Raw genomic sequence first — 20,815 nt, 5'->3', positions numbered from 1 at the left:
AACACACATTACCGTATGTAAACAGAGAGTCAGCGAGAGTTTGATGATAACAGGGGGTACACAAAGCTGGTGCTCTGCGACAACCTGGAGGGCTGGGGTGGGGAAGGAGGTGGGAGAGGGATTCAGGATGGAAGGGACACACGTTTGCCTACGGCTGATTCATACTGATGTATGGCAAAAACCATCATAATATTGTAGAGTAATTATTCTGCAATTAAAAAAAAAATTTAAAGAGCTACTTTCTCCTCCTCCAGCCCAAAACAGGAGAGGGTTTTTGTTTGTTTTTCCTCACTCTTAAGTACAAGAACCTGATGGAGTTCCTGGAAGGAAAAGCCATAAAATATGGGGGCCTGTATAAAACTAGGCCTGCAAGAGTTTTTAAGTCTCAAGATAGTCCACACTCAGCTTCCAGTAATTATTCAAAATGACCTCCTACGTAAACTACTTGTACCTACTGCTGGCTCCAGGGGCTTCTACTTCTGGAAACTTGATTTTGGTTGTGATTCTCAACTCATCTGTCTCTCCAGATTTCAGAGGGCTGCTTTGCCTTGTGACTTCATTTCTCAGATAGATCTAAGAGTCATTTATTTTCAAGTTGGCATTTTTCTCTTGTTTTAAGGATAGGATTGACAACTTCCAAGCTCTTCATATGTCAAAGTGGAAACCAGAAGTCCTCTCTGACTAGATTAAGGTTTTGGGGGTTTTTCTTTTTTTTTGTAAATATTGACCTTGTATTCATGTCCAAACTAAACTCAGTTCTTAGATATTGTTATAGATTCCCAGGGATTTTATACAATCAGGTCCTCTGCAAATAGAAATAGTTTTATTTCTTCCTTTCCAACAGCTATGCCTATTTACTCCCTATTGTACTGGTGAGGACTCAATATAATGTTGAATTGATTGGTAAGACAACCTCTCTTTTTCCAAGTCTTATGGAAAATGTATTAATTCAGTCTTTCACCATTAGTATAATGACAGCTATAAGTATAAAATAGATTACTTCTAACAAGTTAAAAAAGTTTCTATTTTTAATCTACACAGTTTTTTTTTTAAAGAACAAAGTTGAATTTTATCAAATGATCTTTCTGCATGTATTGAGATTATATGACTTTCTTCTTTGTGTATGTTAACATGATAAAAAAAAATCACTCATTTTTAAACTGTAAACACCAATCTTGCATTCTCATGAAAAACAAAAAACCCTTTGATCAATATATGTTCTGCTTTTTACATATTGTTGGATTTTTTGAGGATATTTCTATCTATATTCGTGAGGGATATCAGTCTTTAGATTTCTTAAATGCCTTTTTACAGATTTGCTATCAGAGAAATACTGGGTTTATCTAATTTACACAGGGAATTATCCTCTCTTGCTGGATTTTCTAGAAGATACTTATGGAATCAGTATAATTTTTTCTTGTACTCATCATAGAATTCACCAGTGAGCACAAATGCACCTGGAATTTTCTGTTGGAAGTTTTTACACTACAAACTCAGTTTCTTTAATAGATATATAACACTGTTTAGGTTATATATTTCTTACTGAGTTTTTGAAAAGATAAAAATTTGTATTTTAAGGCAGGAAAAGAAAATTTAAGGATAAAATGCTCTTTCTCTGTCCTTTGGGCCTCCTTTCCCCCACCCCACTCCTTTAACATACAATGTGCCTCTGCCTTGTACATCAACCAGACATCCTCAAAGGTGGGAAAGCCTGCTCAGCTGTAAAGATCATTTTTGCTTTTCTTCTGATGTTACCAATGTAACTTTTTAAAAGATTAGTTTTCTTTCTCAACTCTGTAAGGGTTCACAGTGACTTGCTACTCACTTTATATGTGCTTATCTGGACTATTTATCTTTGGGGAATATTACGTAAAATGTCAGCATGTCATTTTGATGTATGATGATTTGTCTCATAAACATATATGGTTGCGTCTTCAACATCGATCACTGCAGCAGTTCTCAGATCTTCTGAGAGTCTGTCTCCTGGGTTTGGCTCAAATAAAATTCTTTTTTTTTCTTAATTTGATTGTTAATTGAATTTTCATAATACAGAGAACTGTTCCATTTCATCTAAACTAGCAGATTTATGTGCATGGTGTTGTTCCTAGACTATAGTATACAAATGGCTCTCCAGGAATATAAAGACCTGATTTAGAGAGTTTGCCAAATTTGTTACTTAAATACTACAACCATGCCCAATTTCATAACTGGATTAACAACTGGTTCTGAAAGATCTGAAATGTAATATTTTGTTCTTGAGCCAATGTGAGCCAACTCCACTGTTCACTTCCATTATTACCATTGTTAATGACTAGAGGGTCCATACTAAAGCACATTCTTTCCTTCCCAATGTTGGAAATTTGTGTGTTTTCTCTTTTTGTCTTGGTCAGTTGACCAGATGTTTATCAATTTTGTTGATCTCTTTATTTATTTTTTTTTCCATTTATTTTTATTAGTTGGAGGCTAATTACTTTACATCATTACAGTAGTTTTTGTCATACATTGAAATGAACTAGCCATGGATTTACATGTATTCCCCATCCCAGTCCCCCCTCCCACCTCCCTCTCCACCCGATCCCTTTGGGTCTTCCCAGTGCACCAGGCCCGAGCACTTGTCTCATGCATGATCTCTTTAAAGAATAAGCTTTTGTTTCATTGAGGTTATTTTTTCTCTGTTCCCATTTCACCGATTCATGCTGTTTATTCTTTTTTCTCTTCTGCTTACTACAAGTTAAATTTGACCCTCTTTTTCTAGCTTATCAAAGAGGAAGCTTAGATTTTTTTTATTGATATTCTTGTTTCCTAATATAAACAGATAATTCTAGGAGTTTTTCTCTAATTACTGCCATAGTTGCATTCCACCAATTTTTTAAATATTTATTTTTGGCTGTGCTGCGTCTTCATTGCTCAATGCACAGGCCTTCTCTAATTGCAGCAAAGGGGGCCACTCTTCTTTGCAGTGCACGAGCTTCTCATTGCAGTGGCTTTCCATTGTCAAGCACAGGCTCTAGGCATGCAGTCTTCAGTAGCTGCGGCATATGGGCAGCAGTTACGGCAAATGCGGCTTAGCTGCTCCAGGGCATGTGGGATCATCTCAGACCACGGATCAAACCTGGGTTCCCTGCACTGGTAACTAGAATACCAGGGGAGTCCCAATGTTGTATTTTCTTGCATTCAATTCAAAATATATCTAATTTTCTCTGAGACTTCCCACTTTCTCTATGGGTTATTTAGAGGTGTCTCTGTGTGTCAGTTTTCATTCCAATCCCAAAGAAAGGCAATCCCAAAGAATGCTCTAACAACCACATAATTACATTCATCTCACACACTAATAAAGTAATATTCAAAATTCTCCAAGCCAGGCTTCAGAAATACGTGAACCATGAACTTCCAGATGGTCAAGCTGGTTTTAGAAAAGGCAGAGGAACCAGAGATCAAATTGCCAACACCTGCTGGATCATCAAAAAAGCAAGAGAGTTCCAGAAAAACATCTATTTCTGTTTTATTGACTATGCCAAAGCCTTTGACTGTGGGATCACAATAAACTGTGGAAAATTCTGAAAGAGATGGGAATACCAGACCACCTGACCTGCCTCTTGAGAAACCTATATGCAGGTCAGGAAGCAACAGTTAGAACTGGACATGGAAAAACAGACTGGTTCCAAATAGGAAAAGGAGAACATCAAGGCTGTATATTATCACCCTGCTAATTTAACTTATATGCAGAGTACATCATGAGAAACGCTGGGCTGAAAGAAGCACAAGCTGGAATCAAGATTGCCAAAGAAATATCAATAACCTCATATATGCAGATGACACCACCCTTATGGCAGAAAGTGAAGAGGAACTAAAAAGCCTCTTGATGAAAGTGAAAGAGGAGAGTGAAAAAGTTGGCTTAAAGCTCAACATTCAGAAAACTAAGATCATAGCATCTGGTCCCATCACTTCATGGAAAATAGATGGGAAAACAGTGGAAACAGTGGCTGACTTTATTTTTCTGGGCTCCAAAATCACTGCAGATGGTGATTGCAGCCATGAAATTAAAAGATGCTTACTCCTTGGAAGGAAAGTTATGACCAAACTAGACAGCATATTAAAAAGCAGAGACACTACTTTGCCAACAAAGGCCCATCTAGTCAAGGCTATGGTTTTTCCAGTGGTCATGTATGGATGTGAGAGTTGGATTGTAAAGAAAGCTGAGCGCCGAAGAATTGGTGCTTTTGAACTGTGGTGTTGGAGAAGACTCTTGAGAGTCCCTTGGACTGCAAGGAGAGCCAATCAGTCCATCCTAAAGGAGATCAGTACTGGGTGTTCATTGGAAGGACTGATGCTGAAGCTGAAACTCCAATACTTTGGCCACCTCATGCGAAGAGCTGACTCATTGGGAAAGACCCTGATGCTGGGAGGGATTGGGGGCAGGAAGAGAAGGGGACGACAGAGGATGAGATGGCTGGATGGCATCATTGACTTGATGGACATGAGTTTGAGTAAACTCTGGGAGTTGGTGATGGACAGGGAGGCCTGGCGTGCTGTGGTTCATGGGGTCACAAAGAGTCAGACACGACTGAGTGACTGAACTGAACTGTGTGTTTTAATTTGGGGAATTTTTCAGTTCTTAAAAAAGACCAAACTGAAATTCTGGAGCTTAAGAACTCAACAAACACAATGAAGAATACATGAGAAAGTCTTTGAAATAGAACAAATCAAGTGAAACAATAAATGAGCTGGAAGAAGGGAATCTACAAATGTTTCAGGTGGAAGAGGAAAGAGAGTTAAGATTTTTTAAAAAGTGAAGAAACATTATCACATTCATTAGGACAGCCAAAATACAGATAATGGGTGTACCAAAATAAGAGAAAGAAAAGGTGGCCCAGCATTTACATAAAGAAGTAACAGCTGGGGACTTCCCAAACCTGGGCAAAAACAGACAAATCCAGGTCTTTGTCTTTGGACAAATCCAAGTACAAATCCAGATACAAATCCACAAAGCTAATAGATCACCTCATCTCAGTGTAAAACGACCTTCTCCAAGACACATTATAATCAAGGTGTCAGGGCCAGTGAAAAATAAAGGAAACCGGGGCGGGGAGAAGGGGAATTAAGTATTGCCCAAAGGAACCCCCCATTAGACTACCAGCGACAGCTCGATAGGCCAGGAAAGAGTGCAATGACATACTGAAAGTATTGAAAGATTTAAAAATTCTTGCCCAGAACACTCTAACAAAGTTATTCTTTAGATAGGAAGGAGAAATTCAGGCTCTCCCAGACAAACAATGCTGAAAGAGTTCTTCACCACTAAATCTGCCTTACAAGAAATGTTGACAGGAGTTCTTCCACCTGAAATGAGAAGATAAAAGTATACACAGTTCTCAGCTAAGGGAGAAAACTGTAACTCAAGTTTAGAATAGAGTGGTAAACACTAAACATAAAGATTAAAGGAAAGAGCTTTGAAAATAACTATAGCTACCACAATGTAGCAACAAACTCACAGAATAAAGAGACAGAATTTCTACAGTAAAAATATAAAAAGGGAGGACAGCAAGTTAAGATAAATTGCTATCAACAGGAAAAGAACTATTCAAACTACAAGAAAGATTTTCTATTCAAACCTCATAGTACTCAGAAAACAAAAATCTATAGAGTACAGACAGCAAACATAAAGAGGAAAACTGAGCAAATAACCATGGAAAATCACCAATTAAAAAGACAGAAACACAAGAAAAAAGAAGCAATAGAGATATGAAATAATCAAAAAACAGAAGATAAATTCACAGTAGTATGTTCTTACATACCAACAATCATCTGAGATGCAAATGGATTGAACTCACCAAATCAAAAGGCAGAGAGTGGTGGGATGGATTAAAAATCAAGACTGAACTGCATAGTGTCTTCAGGACAGTTGTTTCAATTCTAAAGATATATACAGACTCAAAATGAAAGAACTGAAGATGATATTCCAAGCGAATGGTAAATAAAAGAAAGAAGGCATAGTCATGCTTATGCCCAAAAAAATAAATCTCAAGGCAAAATAATAACAAGGTACAAAAAGTCATGATGTAATGATAAAAGGGTAAAAACATCAAGAAGGCATAACATAATAAATATTGGGGTGGCCAAAATGTTCATTGGTCTTTTCCCATAAGATGGCTCTAGAAGCAATTAGCTGTCTTTAACTTCATTCTAAACAATTTTCTTAGGTTCTACTGTGACTGCTGTCATATCAGTGTGCATTTTTTTAAAAACTTATCAAAATTGGTGAGTTTTTGTGTAGCAATTCTATTTTTAACCCATCATAATAACTTTCTAAATTGTGCTCTTTTCTGCCTCACATCAGCATGAATCAGCCATAGGTATGACACATGTCCCTCCCTCATACACCTCCCTCCCACCTCCCACCCCATCCCCTCCCTCTATGCTGTTACAGAGCACCAGATCTGAGTTCCCTGAATCATACAGAAATTGTGTAGCCATTTTAATGTGGAAGATGGAATCAAAAAAGCAAAATTTTCAGCATGTTATACTTGTATTATTTCAAGAAAGGCAAAAGCACAACTGAAACATGCCCCCAAAAATGTGCCGTGTATGGAGAAGGTGCTGTGACTGATGGAACATGTCAAAAGTGGTATGTGAAATTTAGTGCTGGAGATTTCTCACTGGACTGGAGACTAGTTGAAATCGATAGCAATCAAATCAAGACATTAATTAAGAACAAAGTTACACCACAAAGAGATAGCCGACTTACTCAAAATATCCAAATCAAGCACTCAAAATCATTTTCACTAACTTGGTTATGTTTATTGCTTTGATGCTTGGGTTCTACATAAGTTACGTGAAAAAGATCTTCTTGAAAATATTTCATGCAACTCTCTACTTAAACATAACAAAAACATTCCCTAAAACCAGTTGTGATGGATGATGAAAAGTGGATACTGTACAATAATGTGGAATGGAGGAGATCAAGCATAAGCGAAATGAACCACCATCAACCACACCAAAGGTTGGTCCTCACCCACAGAATGCGACATTGTGTATATATTGGGGTTGGAAGGGAGCCCTCCAGTATGAGCTTCTTCAGGAAAAGCAAACAATAAACTTCAACAAGCACTGCTCTCAGTTAGACTAACTGAAAACAGCATTCAATGAAAGGCATCCAGAATTAGTCAACAGAAAATAATCTTCCAACAGGATAATGTAAGACTGCACATTTATTTGATGATCAGGAAAAAACTGTTACAGCTTGGCTGGCAAGTTCTGATTCAACTCCCATATTCACCAGACACTGTGCCTTTGGATTTCCATTGATTTCAGTCTTCACAAAATTCTTTTAGGGGAAAAAAAATTCAATTCCCTGAAAGACTGCATAAGGAACACTTCTTTGCTCAGAAAGATAAAAAGTTTTGGAAGACAGAATTACAAAGTTGCCAGAAAAATGGCAGAAGGTAGTGGGACAAAAAGGTCAATATGGTGTTCAATAAACATCTTGGTAAAAATTAAAAATGTGTGTTTCATTTTTACTTAATAACTGAAGGAGATTTTGGGCCAATCCAATATTTAGTAACTTGTTCTCACCACCTCTCTGAATTCAGGTACAAATTCTTTTTATTGAGTCACTATGTTTCAGGGCAGTCATCTACATAAAATTGAATAGAAATATGCCCCCCTTTACACTGGGATATAACTGGAAAAATTGTGTTGTCAATGTTATATCTGAAGATCATATTTCAGATTACACATCATTCAATCTGACATGACAAGCCCCCAATCCCCACTAAGGATACACACATACTTGGTATTTGGAACCAATGTATACACGCCTTCCTAGGCAAACTATAATGGTGTCCCTTGTTGCACATTGCCTCAGCATTACAGGTGGTAAGAAAGATCAACGATGAGCAGGAAAAGGAGAGAGAAACTTGCCCATATTTGTAGCTATACATGTGAAAACTGGTTCAAGTGAACTTCTAATTTTTAAAGTAGTAGTGAGAAAGAAATCTCTGGAATGATAGGGACTATTAAAAGCAAAATTCTAGATTTCTCTATATACTCTCTAGACAGAACCTCATTTAATAGCCTTAGTAGTTGTTTAACACAATCTGGCTCTAGATTTGCTGATTATACAAGGAACTTTGTGTTAACTGACCCTTTTAACTGCACTGATGTAAATCAACAGAGCCAAATAATACAAAATCACAAGATCAGCCTCTAAATAATCTACAGAGTTTATTTATGATCACAAGAGAGGGCCTAAATTATTCAAAACTCAGAATTAAGACTTGTTGAACCCTCCAGCATCAGGGTAGCACTTTTTCTTACCAGACACATCTAAGTGTCATTGGATTCTTAGGGGAATGTACCTTTCTTTGAATTATTTACTATTAATTAGGGACAGACAATATAAAGCTAGATGTTGACTTCTATAAAACTGTTAAAAGAGGAAAATATTTTTGTCCAGTCAAGATGCAAATGAGTTTTGATAAAGAACTCTAAAAGTAAACTTTATTGTCACGGAGTATATTAACCAAAATAATACACTAGATTTGTATCCAACTTAGCAATGTAATTTCAGCATTACTTTGTCATACTGAGTATTTGCATGTTGGTTTCTCACTTTTCTTTTGAGTGGGTTTTGTCATCCTTTTTGTTCCTACGTTAACATGTTAATTAAAATTTATACCCTGCTTACTATCTATATGTGTGAGAATTATATCTCTGTAATTTTGAGATTTATACTTTCACAAAAAGGATATAAAAATGTTCCACACAACAATGGTTGGTTTTACTGGAGAAAGGGGAACTCAGCTAAGTTTCCAGGGACAACCTAGAATTTCTTTTTTTTTTTTCCATTTATTTTTATTAGTTGGAGGCTAATTACTTTCCAACATTGCAGTGGTTTTTGTCATACATTGAAATGAATTAGCCATGGATTTACATGTATTCCCCATCCCGGTCCCCCCTCCCACCTCCCTCTCCACCCCATCCCTCTGGGTCTTCCCAGTGCACCAGGCCTGAGCACTTGTCTCATGCATCCAACCTGGGCTGGTGATCTGTTTCACCCTAGATATACATGTTTCGATGCTGTTCTCTTGAAACATCCCACCCTCGTCTTCTCCCACAGAGTCCACAAGTCTGTTCTATACATCTGAGTCTCTTTTTCTTTTTTTGCATATAGGGTTATCGTTACCATCTTTCTAAATTCCATATATATGTGTTAGTATACTGTAATGGTCTTTATCTTTCTGGCTTACTTCGCTCTGTATAATGGGCTCCAGTTTCACCCATCTCATCAGAACTGATTCAAATGAATTCTTTTTAATGGCTGAGTAATATTCCATGGTGTATATGTACCACAGCTTCCTCATCCATTTGTCTGCTGATGGGCATCTAGGTTGCTTCCATGTCCTGGCTATTATAAACAGTGCTGCGATGAACATTGGGGTGCACGTGTCTCTTTCGGATCTGGTTTCCTCAGTGTGTATGCCTACACACTGCCTGCGGTTCGCAAAACAAAGGGACTGAGAAAGTCCAGAAAAGAGCAGGGGGGAGGGGAAAAGGGCAAACTCAGCCCCTGAGAAGCCACCCCCTCCCACACTGCAAACAGGCCCTCGGTTCCTATCTAAAAACTTCCTGAGACCCGACTGGCGGCGCGCTGGGGTCGCGGAGGGGAAAAGCGCGCGGTACCCGGAGAGAGGGCGCCCAAGCCTCTGGCTGCCTGGGCCGCTCAGGCCAGGAAAGGCACAAAACGCAGGCGCAACCGAATCCGCGCTTTTGTGAAGTACCCGAAAATTTTAACCGCACTCAACGCCGGGCCCGCTCCATATAGAGCAGCCGGGAGCCTGAGCAGTGTAGACGGGGAAAGCACTGACACCCGTGAGCGGGGCAAACCCAGTGTGGCCCGTGAGTGCTAGCCACACAGAGCGGTATCTGTCTGCAGCGCCCCGCCCTCCCCGTAGCAGGACTGAACTGAACTAGCGAACCTAAATAAGAGATCACCTCCGCCCGCCGGTGTCAGGGCGGAAATTAGACACCGAAGAGAAGCCAAAATAAACAAAGGGAACCGCTTCAGAAAGGACCGGTGCAACAGATTAAAATCCCTGAAGGTAACACCGACTACACCGGAACGGGCCTATAGATATCTAGAAGTGTAAGCTGGAAAGAGGAGCTATCTGAAATTGAACTGAACCTACACTGACCGCAACAACTCCAGAGGAATTCCTAGATATATATGTATTTTTTTTTTAATTTATAAAATAAAAAAAAAAAAAAATTTTTTTTCTTTCCCTTTTTTTTATTTTTTATTTTTTCTCTTTTATTTTCTTCTAAAATTCCCTATTACTCCCCCATTACTCCTCAACTTTCATTTTCATATATTTATACGATTTTTTTAATTAGGAAAAAAAAATTTTTTTTCTTTCCTTTTTTTTTTTATTTTTATTTTTTCTCTTTTATTTTCTTTTAAAATTCCCTATTACTCCCCCATTACTCCTCAACTTTCATTTTCATATATTTTTACGATTTTTTTAATTAGGAAAAATAAATTTTTTTTCTTTTTCTTGTTTTTCTCTTCTATTTCCTTTTAAAGTCCTCTAATACTCCTCTATTATTCCTTAATTTTCATTTCACTATAACCTTGCCAAAAAAAAAAAAAAAAGAGAGAGAGAGAAACCCTATTTTTAAACCAAACTTCATATACATTTCTAATTTTTTGTGTGTGTTTTTGTATTTGTTTTTAAATATTGTATTTCAAAGAGTCTAACCTCTACACTAGATTTTTAATCTTTGTTTTTCAGTATGTGATATAAATTTTGGACATTTAAGAATCCAATATTCAGTTCCCATTTCTATACAAGAGTGTGGTGATTACTCTCCCACTTTTGACTCTCTGTTTCCTACCTCAGAACACCTCTATTTCCTCCTTTCCCCTTCTCTTCCCAGTCCAATTCTGTGAATCTTTGTGGGTGTCTGGGCTACAGAGAACACTTTGGGAACAGATAACTATGTAGATCTGTCTCTCTCCTCTGAGTCCCCTTTTTCTCCTCCTGCTCACCTCTAACTCCTTCCTCCCTCTCCTATTCTTCATGTAACTCTGTGAATCTCTCTGGTTGTCTCTCACAGTGGAGAATCTTTTCACCATTAACCTAAAAGTTTTATTATCAGTGCTGTATAGTTGAAGAAGTCTTGAGACTATTGGAAGAATAAAACTGAAATCCAGAGGCAGGAGACTTAAGCCCAAAACCTGAGAAAACCAGAAAACTCCTGACTACACGGAACATTAAGGAAAACCTAGAATTTCTGTATCTATTTTTATTTCACTTCTGGTCAGATTAACTACTTAATTTTCACAAGAAATCTCAAGAAGAACAAATATACTAACAAATAATCACCAACTCACCACCATATCAATCCATAATGATACCCATCCAAATGAAGAGCAACCCAGAATACATTTCACAAAGAAAACCAATTTATCTTGCTGTGGAAAATTATCCAAACATCCGAATCTTTAAATTAGGTGCTATCATCACTCTGACCACCTGCGAACACACAGCATGCAAGCAAAGTTCCACAGTCGAACCTGGAGTCTGGCAGGCTACAGCCCATGGGGTCGCAAAGAGTCAGCCATGACTGAACAACTATTACTTGCACTCAGATAACCATATTTGAAGCTGAGGTCTCAGGATACTCCTCAGTAGCCAAAGCAATAGCAAAACAAAGCACTGCAAGCATACCATCTAAATGTGCTGACAGGAAACTGTTAATCCTAAAAGAAGCCCCCAAAATTTATTACAATAACATATCCAATCACACCACTTACCAGTGTGACTTTTACCAGCCATATGTTACAAAATAGATACAGTAATAGTCTTTTCATCTGGAACATACATTATCTATGGCTAACTAAGCCAATATATACATACATTCTAATGAAGCATCTCTAGTTTCTGTGTGTCTATTCATGTATGATGATATATACAGAGCCTACACACAGAAACCCATACTATCAGATTGATCCTATTACTTTCACATATGGTAACAGTGCTTATAGGCTATGTGCTCATATGAAAATAAGTATTCTGAGGTGATACAGTCATTACAAATCAATCTTCAGCTATTTCTTATATTAACACTAGTTCATAGAATGAATATGAAGTAGATAAATCTCCCCTCACATAATTCTTTACTTTTCACATTTTTATAATGAAAAAAGATTAAATTTGTCCTCTAGATTAACATTAAATATAAATAAAATTCCTAGTACATAATCAAAAGTATTTGAAAATTTGTTTCCCCGATTACACAATTACCTGATAGGAGAGCTATTACCACAGCTGCCCCCAACTATCCTAGTTCTGCTGCCATAGGTGCTAGCAATATGCTTGCTTCTCATATATTTGCTATCAAAATCAAAGACTCAAAATGCAAAAACCACAATACTGTAATTAGCCTTCAATTAAAATTAATTAATTTAAAAAAATGAGTATATCTGATTGATAAAACCTAGTTTGTGTGGATTCCCTTTAGACATATGATAATCTGGAAAATATAAGTTTTTTTGTTTTCTTTAACTATTCTGAGAATAATTCTGAGAAAGTCAGGCTTGACTTTCATCACATGCAAATTTGACCTTTTGTTTTACCCATTTAAAATACTCAGGATAATTCTAAACTCTCTAACTTGTTATTTAAGCACTGCTGAAATGGCAATCCACTCTAGTACTCTTGCCTGGAAAATCCCATAAACTGAGGAGCCTGGTAGGCTACAGTCCATGGGGTCACAAAGAGTCGGACACGACTGAGCGACTTGACTATAGTCTCGTTATAACATATTTTCCTGATTCTTCTCTCACTCTATCTCTCCCTTCTCCTCCCTACCACTTTTTCCCTTCTCCTTTCTTACACACTCATACACACACACACACATACTCCATATCCCCTCTTGTCCATTATAGTATAATCTCTGAAACAAATCACTATCATTGCCCTTGGTTCCCCTTAAAAATGATCTCATTTTAGCTCAAATGACACCTTTGCATGAAATGTTCTCCAACTCTCTCAGTAGAAACCTTCACACTTGCATCAAAATTACAGCTGTACACACTGTATTTATCTCCAAGAATAGCACATGACCATACAAGAGAGAGTAAATGCAGGGTTTTGGACCCCAGAAATGTGTCTTACCCATGAATCTGAAAACCATTTGCCTGCATTCAGAGTTGACAGGAAATCCCAATAAAAAAAGCTACTGTGTGTGTGGGAGGCATTTGGCATGATGTCCAAGATATTGGTTGTTCTTCTCAAGTCATAATCATGCATGAGAAAAGCCACCTTATCCAAGCTGCGGACAGAGGGGAAAATAGGAGAAAGGATCAATATATTGAATTCAATCATCTTGGTAGATAGGGTTCTTAGAAAGTCCAGCAAGGTCACAAGTCTTACTAGGGTTCCTTACTCCAACCCAACTCTCATCAAAGGACTCATCAGTCACTCAGTCATGTCCAACTCTTTGCGACCCCATGAATCACAGCACACCAGGCCTCCCTGTCCATCACCAACTCCTGGAGTCCACTCAAACCCATGTTCATTGAGTCGGTGATGCCATCCAACCATCTCATCCTCTGTCGTTCCCTGTTTTTCCTGCCCCCAATCCCTCCCAGCATCAGGGGACTAGGTACCAGTAATTCATAGTTGATGTCAATATTTTAATGTCCTAGGAATCAACCTTTTCTGGTGTATAATAATAATGTTTATGATGAAAGAATAACTTCTCTATGCACGAAATTTTCAGAATGGGGAAAAAGACAGGTACAGAAGTGATGTGAATGTAAAGTGAATGGGGTGAGGATGGGGCAAGGCCTTGTGGGCCTCAGAGTGATAGTAAGTAGGCACTCAGGAAGTCTTCTTATGTTTTTCTGGCCCATTTTCCAGCTAGGCACCTGACATGAGTAATTCTTGCCCCAGACACTTCACATCAGATGGTGTTATTAGAAAAGATTCTGGCTTTGTTTTCTGATGTTTGCCTTGAAGAATCTCTGCTTCTACGAGAATCTCTCTTCTTTTCTCATTGAAAGACCTAAGAAGTGAACTCTGGAATGGCTATGAGAGAGTAACAGGATGGAAACTTAGCATCCTTCCCATAAACCACTAGAAAACAGAACAAAATAAGGCAATGAATTTTTCAGCCAATGGACAACAGGGAGCACGGCATGATGGTCTTGGAGAAAAGGTAAACAAATAAGTAGGCTCTACCATTCTCCAGGCTTTTTTCTTGCAGGTGAATACTAGACTATACTATTGGGAAGAAAAATCCTAAAAGGGACCGAGAAATTGTGTGAAATGAGAAAAAAAAAGTCAGATAAGGACAAGTCAAGAGACTTTGTGGACTAGAGTTCCATAGGGAATTGAGCTATGCTAAAAAGAAGATTGTTATGGAAATACATAAAGATTTTCCTTCAGTTTATGACTAAATATCAAGTGTACCCTTGCAGAATAAAATTCTCTGAAGCTTGCCAAGATCAGGGAAAAGAAAAATCACCAGAAATTTCTAAGACAATTTGGACACCTCCTACTAAGTGTGTGAATTATTCAAAGTCTATCCAGTGAGAATGAACAGATGTCAATAAATTACTCAGGCATTCTCTAGAGACTCCAGAGGGCAACACTTTTGAAATGGGGATAATTTAGAACTAGAATGACTGTAGAACTTCCACTAAAGAGCTTAAAAGCAAGCCTCCAAAGCATTGGACTAATCTCCAAATCAACTTAACTGCCTGATAACAGAAAGTCTAAAATTCTTTCAAGGAGAACAAGAAAATTTAGTAACCAGCATGGTAAAATCACAAAGTGCAGCATGTAAACAAAATTTACCCGACAGGTGAAGAAGCAGGAAAACGTACCTATAATCAGGAGACAGTATTCAGTGATGGCAAACTTGGAAACGAAAGAGGTGATAAAAGTAATAAATAAGGATATTAAATCATATAAATTATTTAATTAATTTATTTAATTATTTTATTTAATAAATATCAATTTATTATTAATTTAATGTAAATTTATTAAATTAAGTAAATTTCAATTAATTTTAAATTAAAATTAAAATTTAGTAAATTTTAAATTAAACTAATTAAAATTTAATAAATATTAATTTATTATTAATTTAATAATACTTTAATAGCTATTTAATTAATTTATTCAATTATTTAATTAACATTAATTAATATTAATATAATATATTAAAAGTATTGTTAAAATATTAATGTATAAAATAAATAATTTAATTTAATTTAATTAATCATCAGTCACATCCACAACTGGGCCTTGTTTTTGCTTTGGCATCACCAGATGGTCAATGCCAAAATGAGATTGATTATATTCTTTGCAGCCAAAGATGGAGAAGCTCTATACAGTCAGCAAAATCAAGACCTGGAGCTGACTGTGGCTCAGATCAGGAATGTCTTATTGCAAAATTCAGACTTATATTGAAGAAAGTAGGGAATCCACTAGACCATTCAGGTAGGACATAAATCAAATCCCTTACAGTTACACAGTCAAATCCCTTACAGTTACACAGTGGAAGTGACAAACAGATTCTAGGGATTACATCTGATAGACACAGTGCCTGAAAAACTATGGACAAAGGTTTGTGACACTGTACAGGAAGCAGTCATCAAGACCATCCCCAAGAAAAAGAAATGCAAAAAGGCAAAATGGATGTCTAAGGAGGCCTTACAAATAGCGGAGAAAAGAAGAGAAGTTAAAGTAAAAGGAGAAAAGGAAAGATATATCCATTTGAATGCAGAGTTCCAAAGAATAGCAAGGAGAGATAAGAAAGCATTCCCCAGTGATTAGTGCAAAGAAATAGAGGAAACAACAGAATGGGAAACTCTAGAGATCTCTTCAATAAAATTAGAGATACCAAGGGAATGTTTCATGCAAAGATGGGCACAATAAAGGACAGAAATTGTGTGGACCTAACAGAAGCAGAAAATATTAACAAGAGGTGGGAAGGATGCGCAGAAGAACTATACAAAAAAAGGTCTTCATGGCCCAGACAACCATAATGCTGTGATTACTCACATAGAGTCAGACATCCTAGAGTCTGAAGTCAAGTGAGCCTTAGGAAGCATCAGTATGAAGAAAGCTAGTGGAGGTGATGGAATTCCAGTTGAGCTATTTCAAATCCTAAAAGATGATGCTGTGAAAGTGCTGCACTCAATATGCCAGCAAATTTGGAAAACTCAGCAGTGGCCACAGGACTGGAAAAGGTCAGTTTTCATTCTAATCCCAAAGAAAGGCAATGCCGAAAATGTTGAAACTATAGCACAAATGCACTCATCTCACATGCTCGCAAAGTAATGCTTAAAATTTTCCAAGCCAGGCTTCAACAGTACGTAAACTGACTTCCAGATGTTCAAGCTGGATTTAGAGGAACCAGAGATCAAATTGCCAACATCCACTGAATCATTGACAGAGCAATAGAGTTTCAGAAAAATGTCTATTTCTGCTGCATTGACTATGTCAAAGTCGTGACTGTGTGGATCACAACAATCTGTAGAAAATTCTTCAAGAGATGGGAATACCAGACCACCTTACCTGCCTCCTGAGAAATCTGTATGCATGTCAAGAAGCAACAGTTAGATCCACACATGGAACAACAGACTGGTTCCAAATTTGGAAAGGAGTACATTAAAGCTGTATATTGTCACCCTGCTTATTTAACTTCTATGCAGAGTACATCATGCGAAATGTCAGGCTGGATGAGGCATAAGCTGGAATCAAGACTGCTGGGAGAAATACCAATAATCCACACAGATGACACCACTTTTATGGCAACAGCAAAGAGGAACTAAAGAGTCTTTTGGTGAAAATGAAACAGGAGAGAGAAAAAGCTGTCTTAAAGCTCAACATTCAAAAAATGAGGATCATGGCATGTGTTCCCATCACTTCATGGCAAATAGATGGGGAAACAATGGAAATAGTGACAGACTTTATTTCCTGGGCTCCAAAATCATTGTAGACTGTGACTGTAGCCATGAAATTAAAAGATGCTTGTTCCTTGGAGTAAAAGCTATGATCAACCTAGATAGCATATTACAAAGCAGAGACATTACTTTGCCAACAAAGGTCCATCTAGTCAAAGTTATGATTTTTCGAGTAGTCAGTATGGATGTGAGAGTTGGACCATAAAGAAAGCTGAGTGCCAAAGAATCGGTGCTTTCAAACCGTGGCACTGGAGAAAACTCCTGATAGTACCTTGAACTGCAAGGAGATCAAACCAGTCAATCCTAGAGGAAATCAGTTCTGAATATTCATGGAAAGGACCCATGTTGAAGCTGAAATTCCAATACTTTGGCCACCTGATGTAAAGAAATGACTCACTGGAAAAGATCCTGATGCTGGGAAAGATTGAAGGCTGGAGGAGAAGGGAACAACAGAGGATAAGATGGTTGGATGGCATCATCCACTCAATGGACATGAGTTTAAGTAAGCTCCAGGAGTTGATGATGGACAGGGAAGCCTGGCATGCTGCAGTCCATGGGGTTGCAAAGAGTCAGACAGGACTGGGCAACTGAACTGAATTGAACATTTTATGCTTTTTATTTTTCCACAATTCTTAAAAATTGAAATAAAATAAAGGCCACCATAATATATTCCTCTAGGAAACCAACACAGATGACATTTGTTGTTTTGGTGAATAAGTATATCTCAAAGTGGAAAGATGTAGAATTAAAAGTACATATGCTTAAAACAGTCATACCTATGTTATTAGTACTATGCTTAAGCAACCTGTGTATTTAGATATGTAAAACAGATAGTCAATGGGAATTTGCTACATGGCTTAGGAAACTCAAACAGGGGCTCTGTGTCAACCTATAGGGATGGATTGGGGATGGAGGTGGGAAGAAAGTTTGAGAGAGAGGGGGCATATATATGGTTGATTCATGTTGAAGTGTGACAGAAAGTTACAAAATTCTGTAAAGCAATTATCCTTCAATTAAAAATAAATTAGTTAAAAAATAAATCTTTGGGTATTTCAGGTAATTTTATATTTGGGCCCAGTTTACCTTTGTAACTTCAATTTAAAATGTGAAACAGAGCAACTGACTGAGATTTATAATTATAAAATAAAATCTTACTACATTTACAAAATAATTTGAAAGATATAAAAGCATTAAAATCAATATAGTTATTCATCTAACATGTTAGATTTATATGAGTTACTTAAGTATTTTGAAAAGATTGAAATCAGACTACTGGGTACCTAAAAAAGAAATATATTAAATTTATAACTGCAGTTTAAGGCATCAAAAGTATTTAATTAACTAAAAAGGGCATTAACTACTTTTCAAAAGTTCTCAAATAAAATGTTAGATTTATAGAGGAAAACATCAGTTGAACACATTTTGACATAAATCACAGGACCTCTAGGACCCACCTCCTAGAGTAATGAAAATAAAAATAAACAAGTGGGAGGCAATTAAAGCTAAAAGCTTTTGCACAGCAAAGGAAACTATACACAAGGTGAAAAGACAACCCTCAGAATAGGAGAAAATTATAGCAAATGAAACTGACAAGGATTAATCTATAAAACAAACAAGCAGCTCGTGCAGCTCAACACCAGAAAAACAAACAACCCAATCAAAAAGTGGGCAGAAGTCCTAAACAGATATTTCTCCAAAAAAGATTATAAAGACAACAGATGGTTAATAAACACAGGAAAATTTTATTATTAGAGAAATGCAAATCAAAACTACAATGAGGTATCACCCTGCACTGGTCAGAATGGCCATCATCAAAAAGTCTACAAACAATAAATGCTGGAGAGAGTGCAGAGAAAAGGGAACCCTCTTGCACTGTTGGCAGGAATGTAAACTGATACAGCCACTATGATGAACAGTATGGAGCTTCCTCAAAAACACTAGGAATAAAACTATGATATGAGCCAGCAATCCCACTACGGGGCATATAATCTTAGAAAACCATGACTGAAAAAGACACATGCATCCCATATAATTGAGAGACAGTGCTGACTTATCACAGGTCCTCAGGAGGTACTTCGGTCTCTTCCCCAACCTCTCCCTTAAGCAGACACACACACACACACACACACACACACACACACACAGCCTGACCATAATACCTGTAATCACTGGCCATCCCCAACACTTAACAATTTTAGTCCTCTGAGTATTTTACCCATTTGTACATTTTTAAACTACCACCTAGGTCCTTTCAAATCTAGATTTGCCAGCTCTAACCTGTAAACTTTGAGCATATTACACCTCTTGTTGCTTTTTCTTTCACTACTTGTAATCTGTTATCCTCTCATTCTAGGTAAAATTCAGGAAATGAAAAAGAAAAGAGTTCATCATTGTCCCCTTTAAGTTCTTGCTCCCAGAAACATTTACTGAAATTCACTGGCCACATACACATGTGTACAAACATTCAATAGCTAGGATTGGGAAGCAACCCAGATCCATCGACAGATGGATAAAGAAGCTGTGGTATATATATAAAATAGAATATTACTTAACCAAAACAAGGAACACATTTGAGTCAATTTAAATGAAGTGGATGAACCTAAGAGATTGTTATATAGAGTGAAGTCAGAAAAACAAATATCATATATTAACGCATATATATGGAATCTAGAAAACTGGAATTGATTAACCTATTCGCAGGGCCACAATAGAAAACAGACTTTGTGGACACAGTGAGGCAATGAGAAGGTGAGACAAATTGAGACTCTAGCATTGACACATATATATTACTCTATGTCAAATTTATAGCCAGTGGGAATTTGCCATATGATACAAGGAGCTCAAACCTGGTGCTCTGTGACAACCTAGAAGGATGGGACGGGGTGGGAGGTGGGAGGGGGATTCAAGAGGGAGGGGACCTATGGCTGATTCATGTTGATGTATGGCAGAAATCAAGACAAGATTGTAAAACAATTATCCTCCAATTAAAAATAAGTAATTTTAAAAATGTGGCTAATATGGTAAGTGAATGTTTAACTTTACAAGAAATTGCCAAACTATATTTCAGAGTGGCTACACTATTTTACAATCCTCCACAATATATATAATATATATATTATTATATATTATTATTATTATTATATATTATTCAGCTGTCTGCATCCTTGCCAGTATTTGCTAGCTAATATATTTTCCCCAACCATTATATTTGTGTATAGTGATATCTTATAATGATTTTAATTTGTTTTTCTCTAACGGTTAATGGTGTTATCCATATTTTCATGTTCTTGATTGCCATCTGTGTATTTTCTTGGGTGAAGTGCCAAGAAAGCAGTAGAAGCCCATTTTATAAAGGGTTTGTTTCCTTATTGTTCAGTGGATAGAATTCTCATATTCTGCATACAAGTCCTATGTTGCATATGGGTTTGCAAATATTTTCTCCCAGTCTACATTTTGTTTCTTCACAGGGTCTTTCAAAAGACAAATGTTTATTTTCATAAATTTTAATTTTACAATTTTTCTTTATGGCACGTGTTTGTAGCGTCATATCTTCACCTAATCCAAGCTCACAAAGATTTTTTTCCTATGGTTTCTTGTCAAAGTTTTGGAGTTTTACATTTACATCTATTATTTATCTTGAGCTACTTTTCATATAAGGTATGAGGTAAAGGATGAGGTTCTCCACTACTCTCACCTCCACAATGGAAGTTTAAGTACACCAATGCCATTTATTAGAAAGACTGTCTTTACTGATCTTCAACCTTTGGTTTAAAAAAAAAAAAAACACATACACGGGTTTATGTACTGGGATCTGTTTCTGGAATCCCTATCCTGTTGAGC

The 20,815-nt window shown here is 37.0% G+C and overlaps 1 protein-coding gene across 3 annotated transcripts in view; it reads right to left on the bottom strand.

Annotated features, from left to right (window-relative positions):
* Positions 1 to 20,815, bottom strand: part of LOC110123391 (glycerophosphodiester phosphodiesterase domain-containing protein 4-like) — a 125,209-nt gene that overhangs the window by 58,688 nt on the left and 45,706 nt on the right. For all 3 annotated transcript variants that reach the window (XM_070457270.1, XM_070457271.1, XM_070457272.1), the window contains exon 11: positions 13,176 to 13,332. In XM_070457270.1, the coding sequence (XP_070313371.1) occupies positions 13,176 to 13,332 (157 nt within the window). The remainder of the gene's footprint in view (positions 1 to 13,175; positions 13,333 to 20,815) is intronic.

The sequence above is a fragment of the Odocoileus virginianus genome, chromosome 28 (assembly GCF_023699985.2).
Source record: "Odocoileus virginianus isolate 20LAN1187 ecotype Illinois chromosome 28, Ovbor_1.2, whole genome shotgun sequence".
Taxonomy (NCBI): domain Eukaryota; kingdom Metazoa; phylum Chordata; class Mammalia; order Artiodactyla; family Cervidae; genus Odocoileus; species Odocoileus virginianus.
The sequence above is the reverse complement of the archived record's forward strand: the minus strand, read 5'-3'. Positions and strand labels throughout refer to the sequence as shown.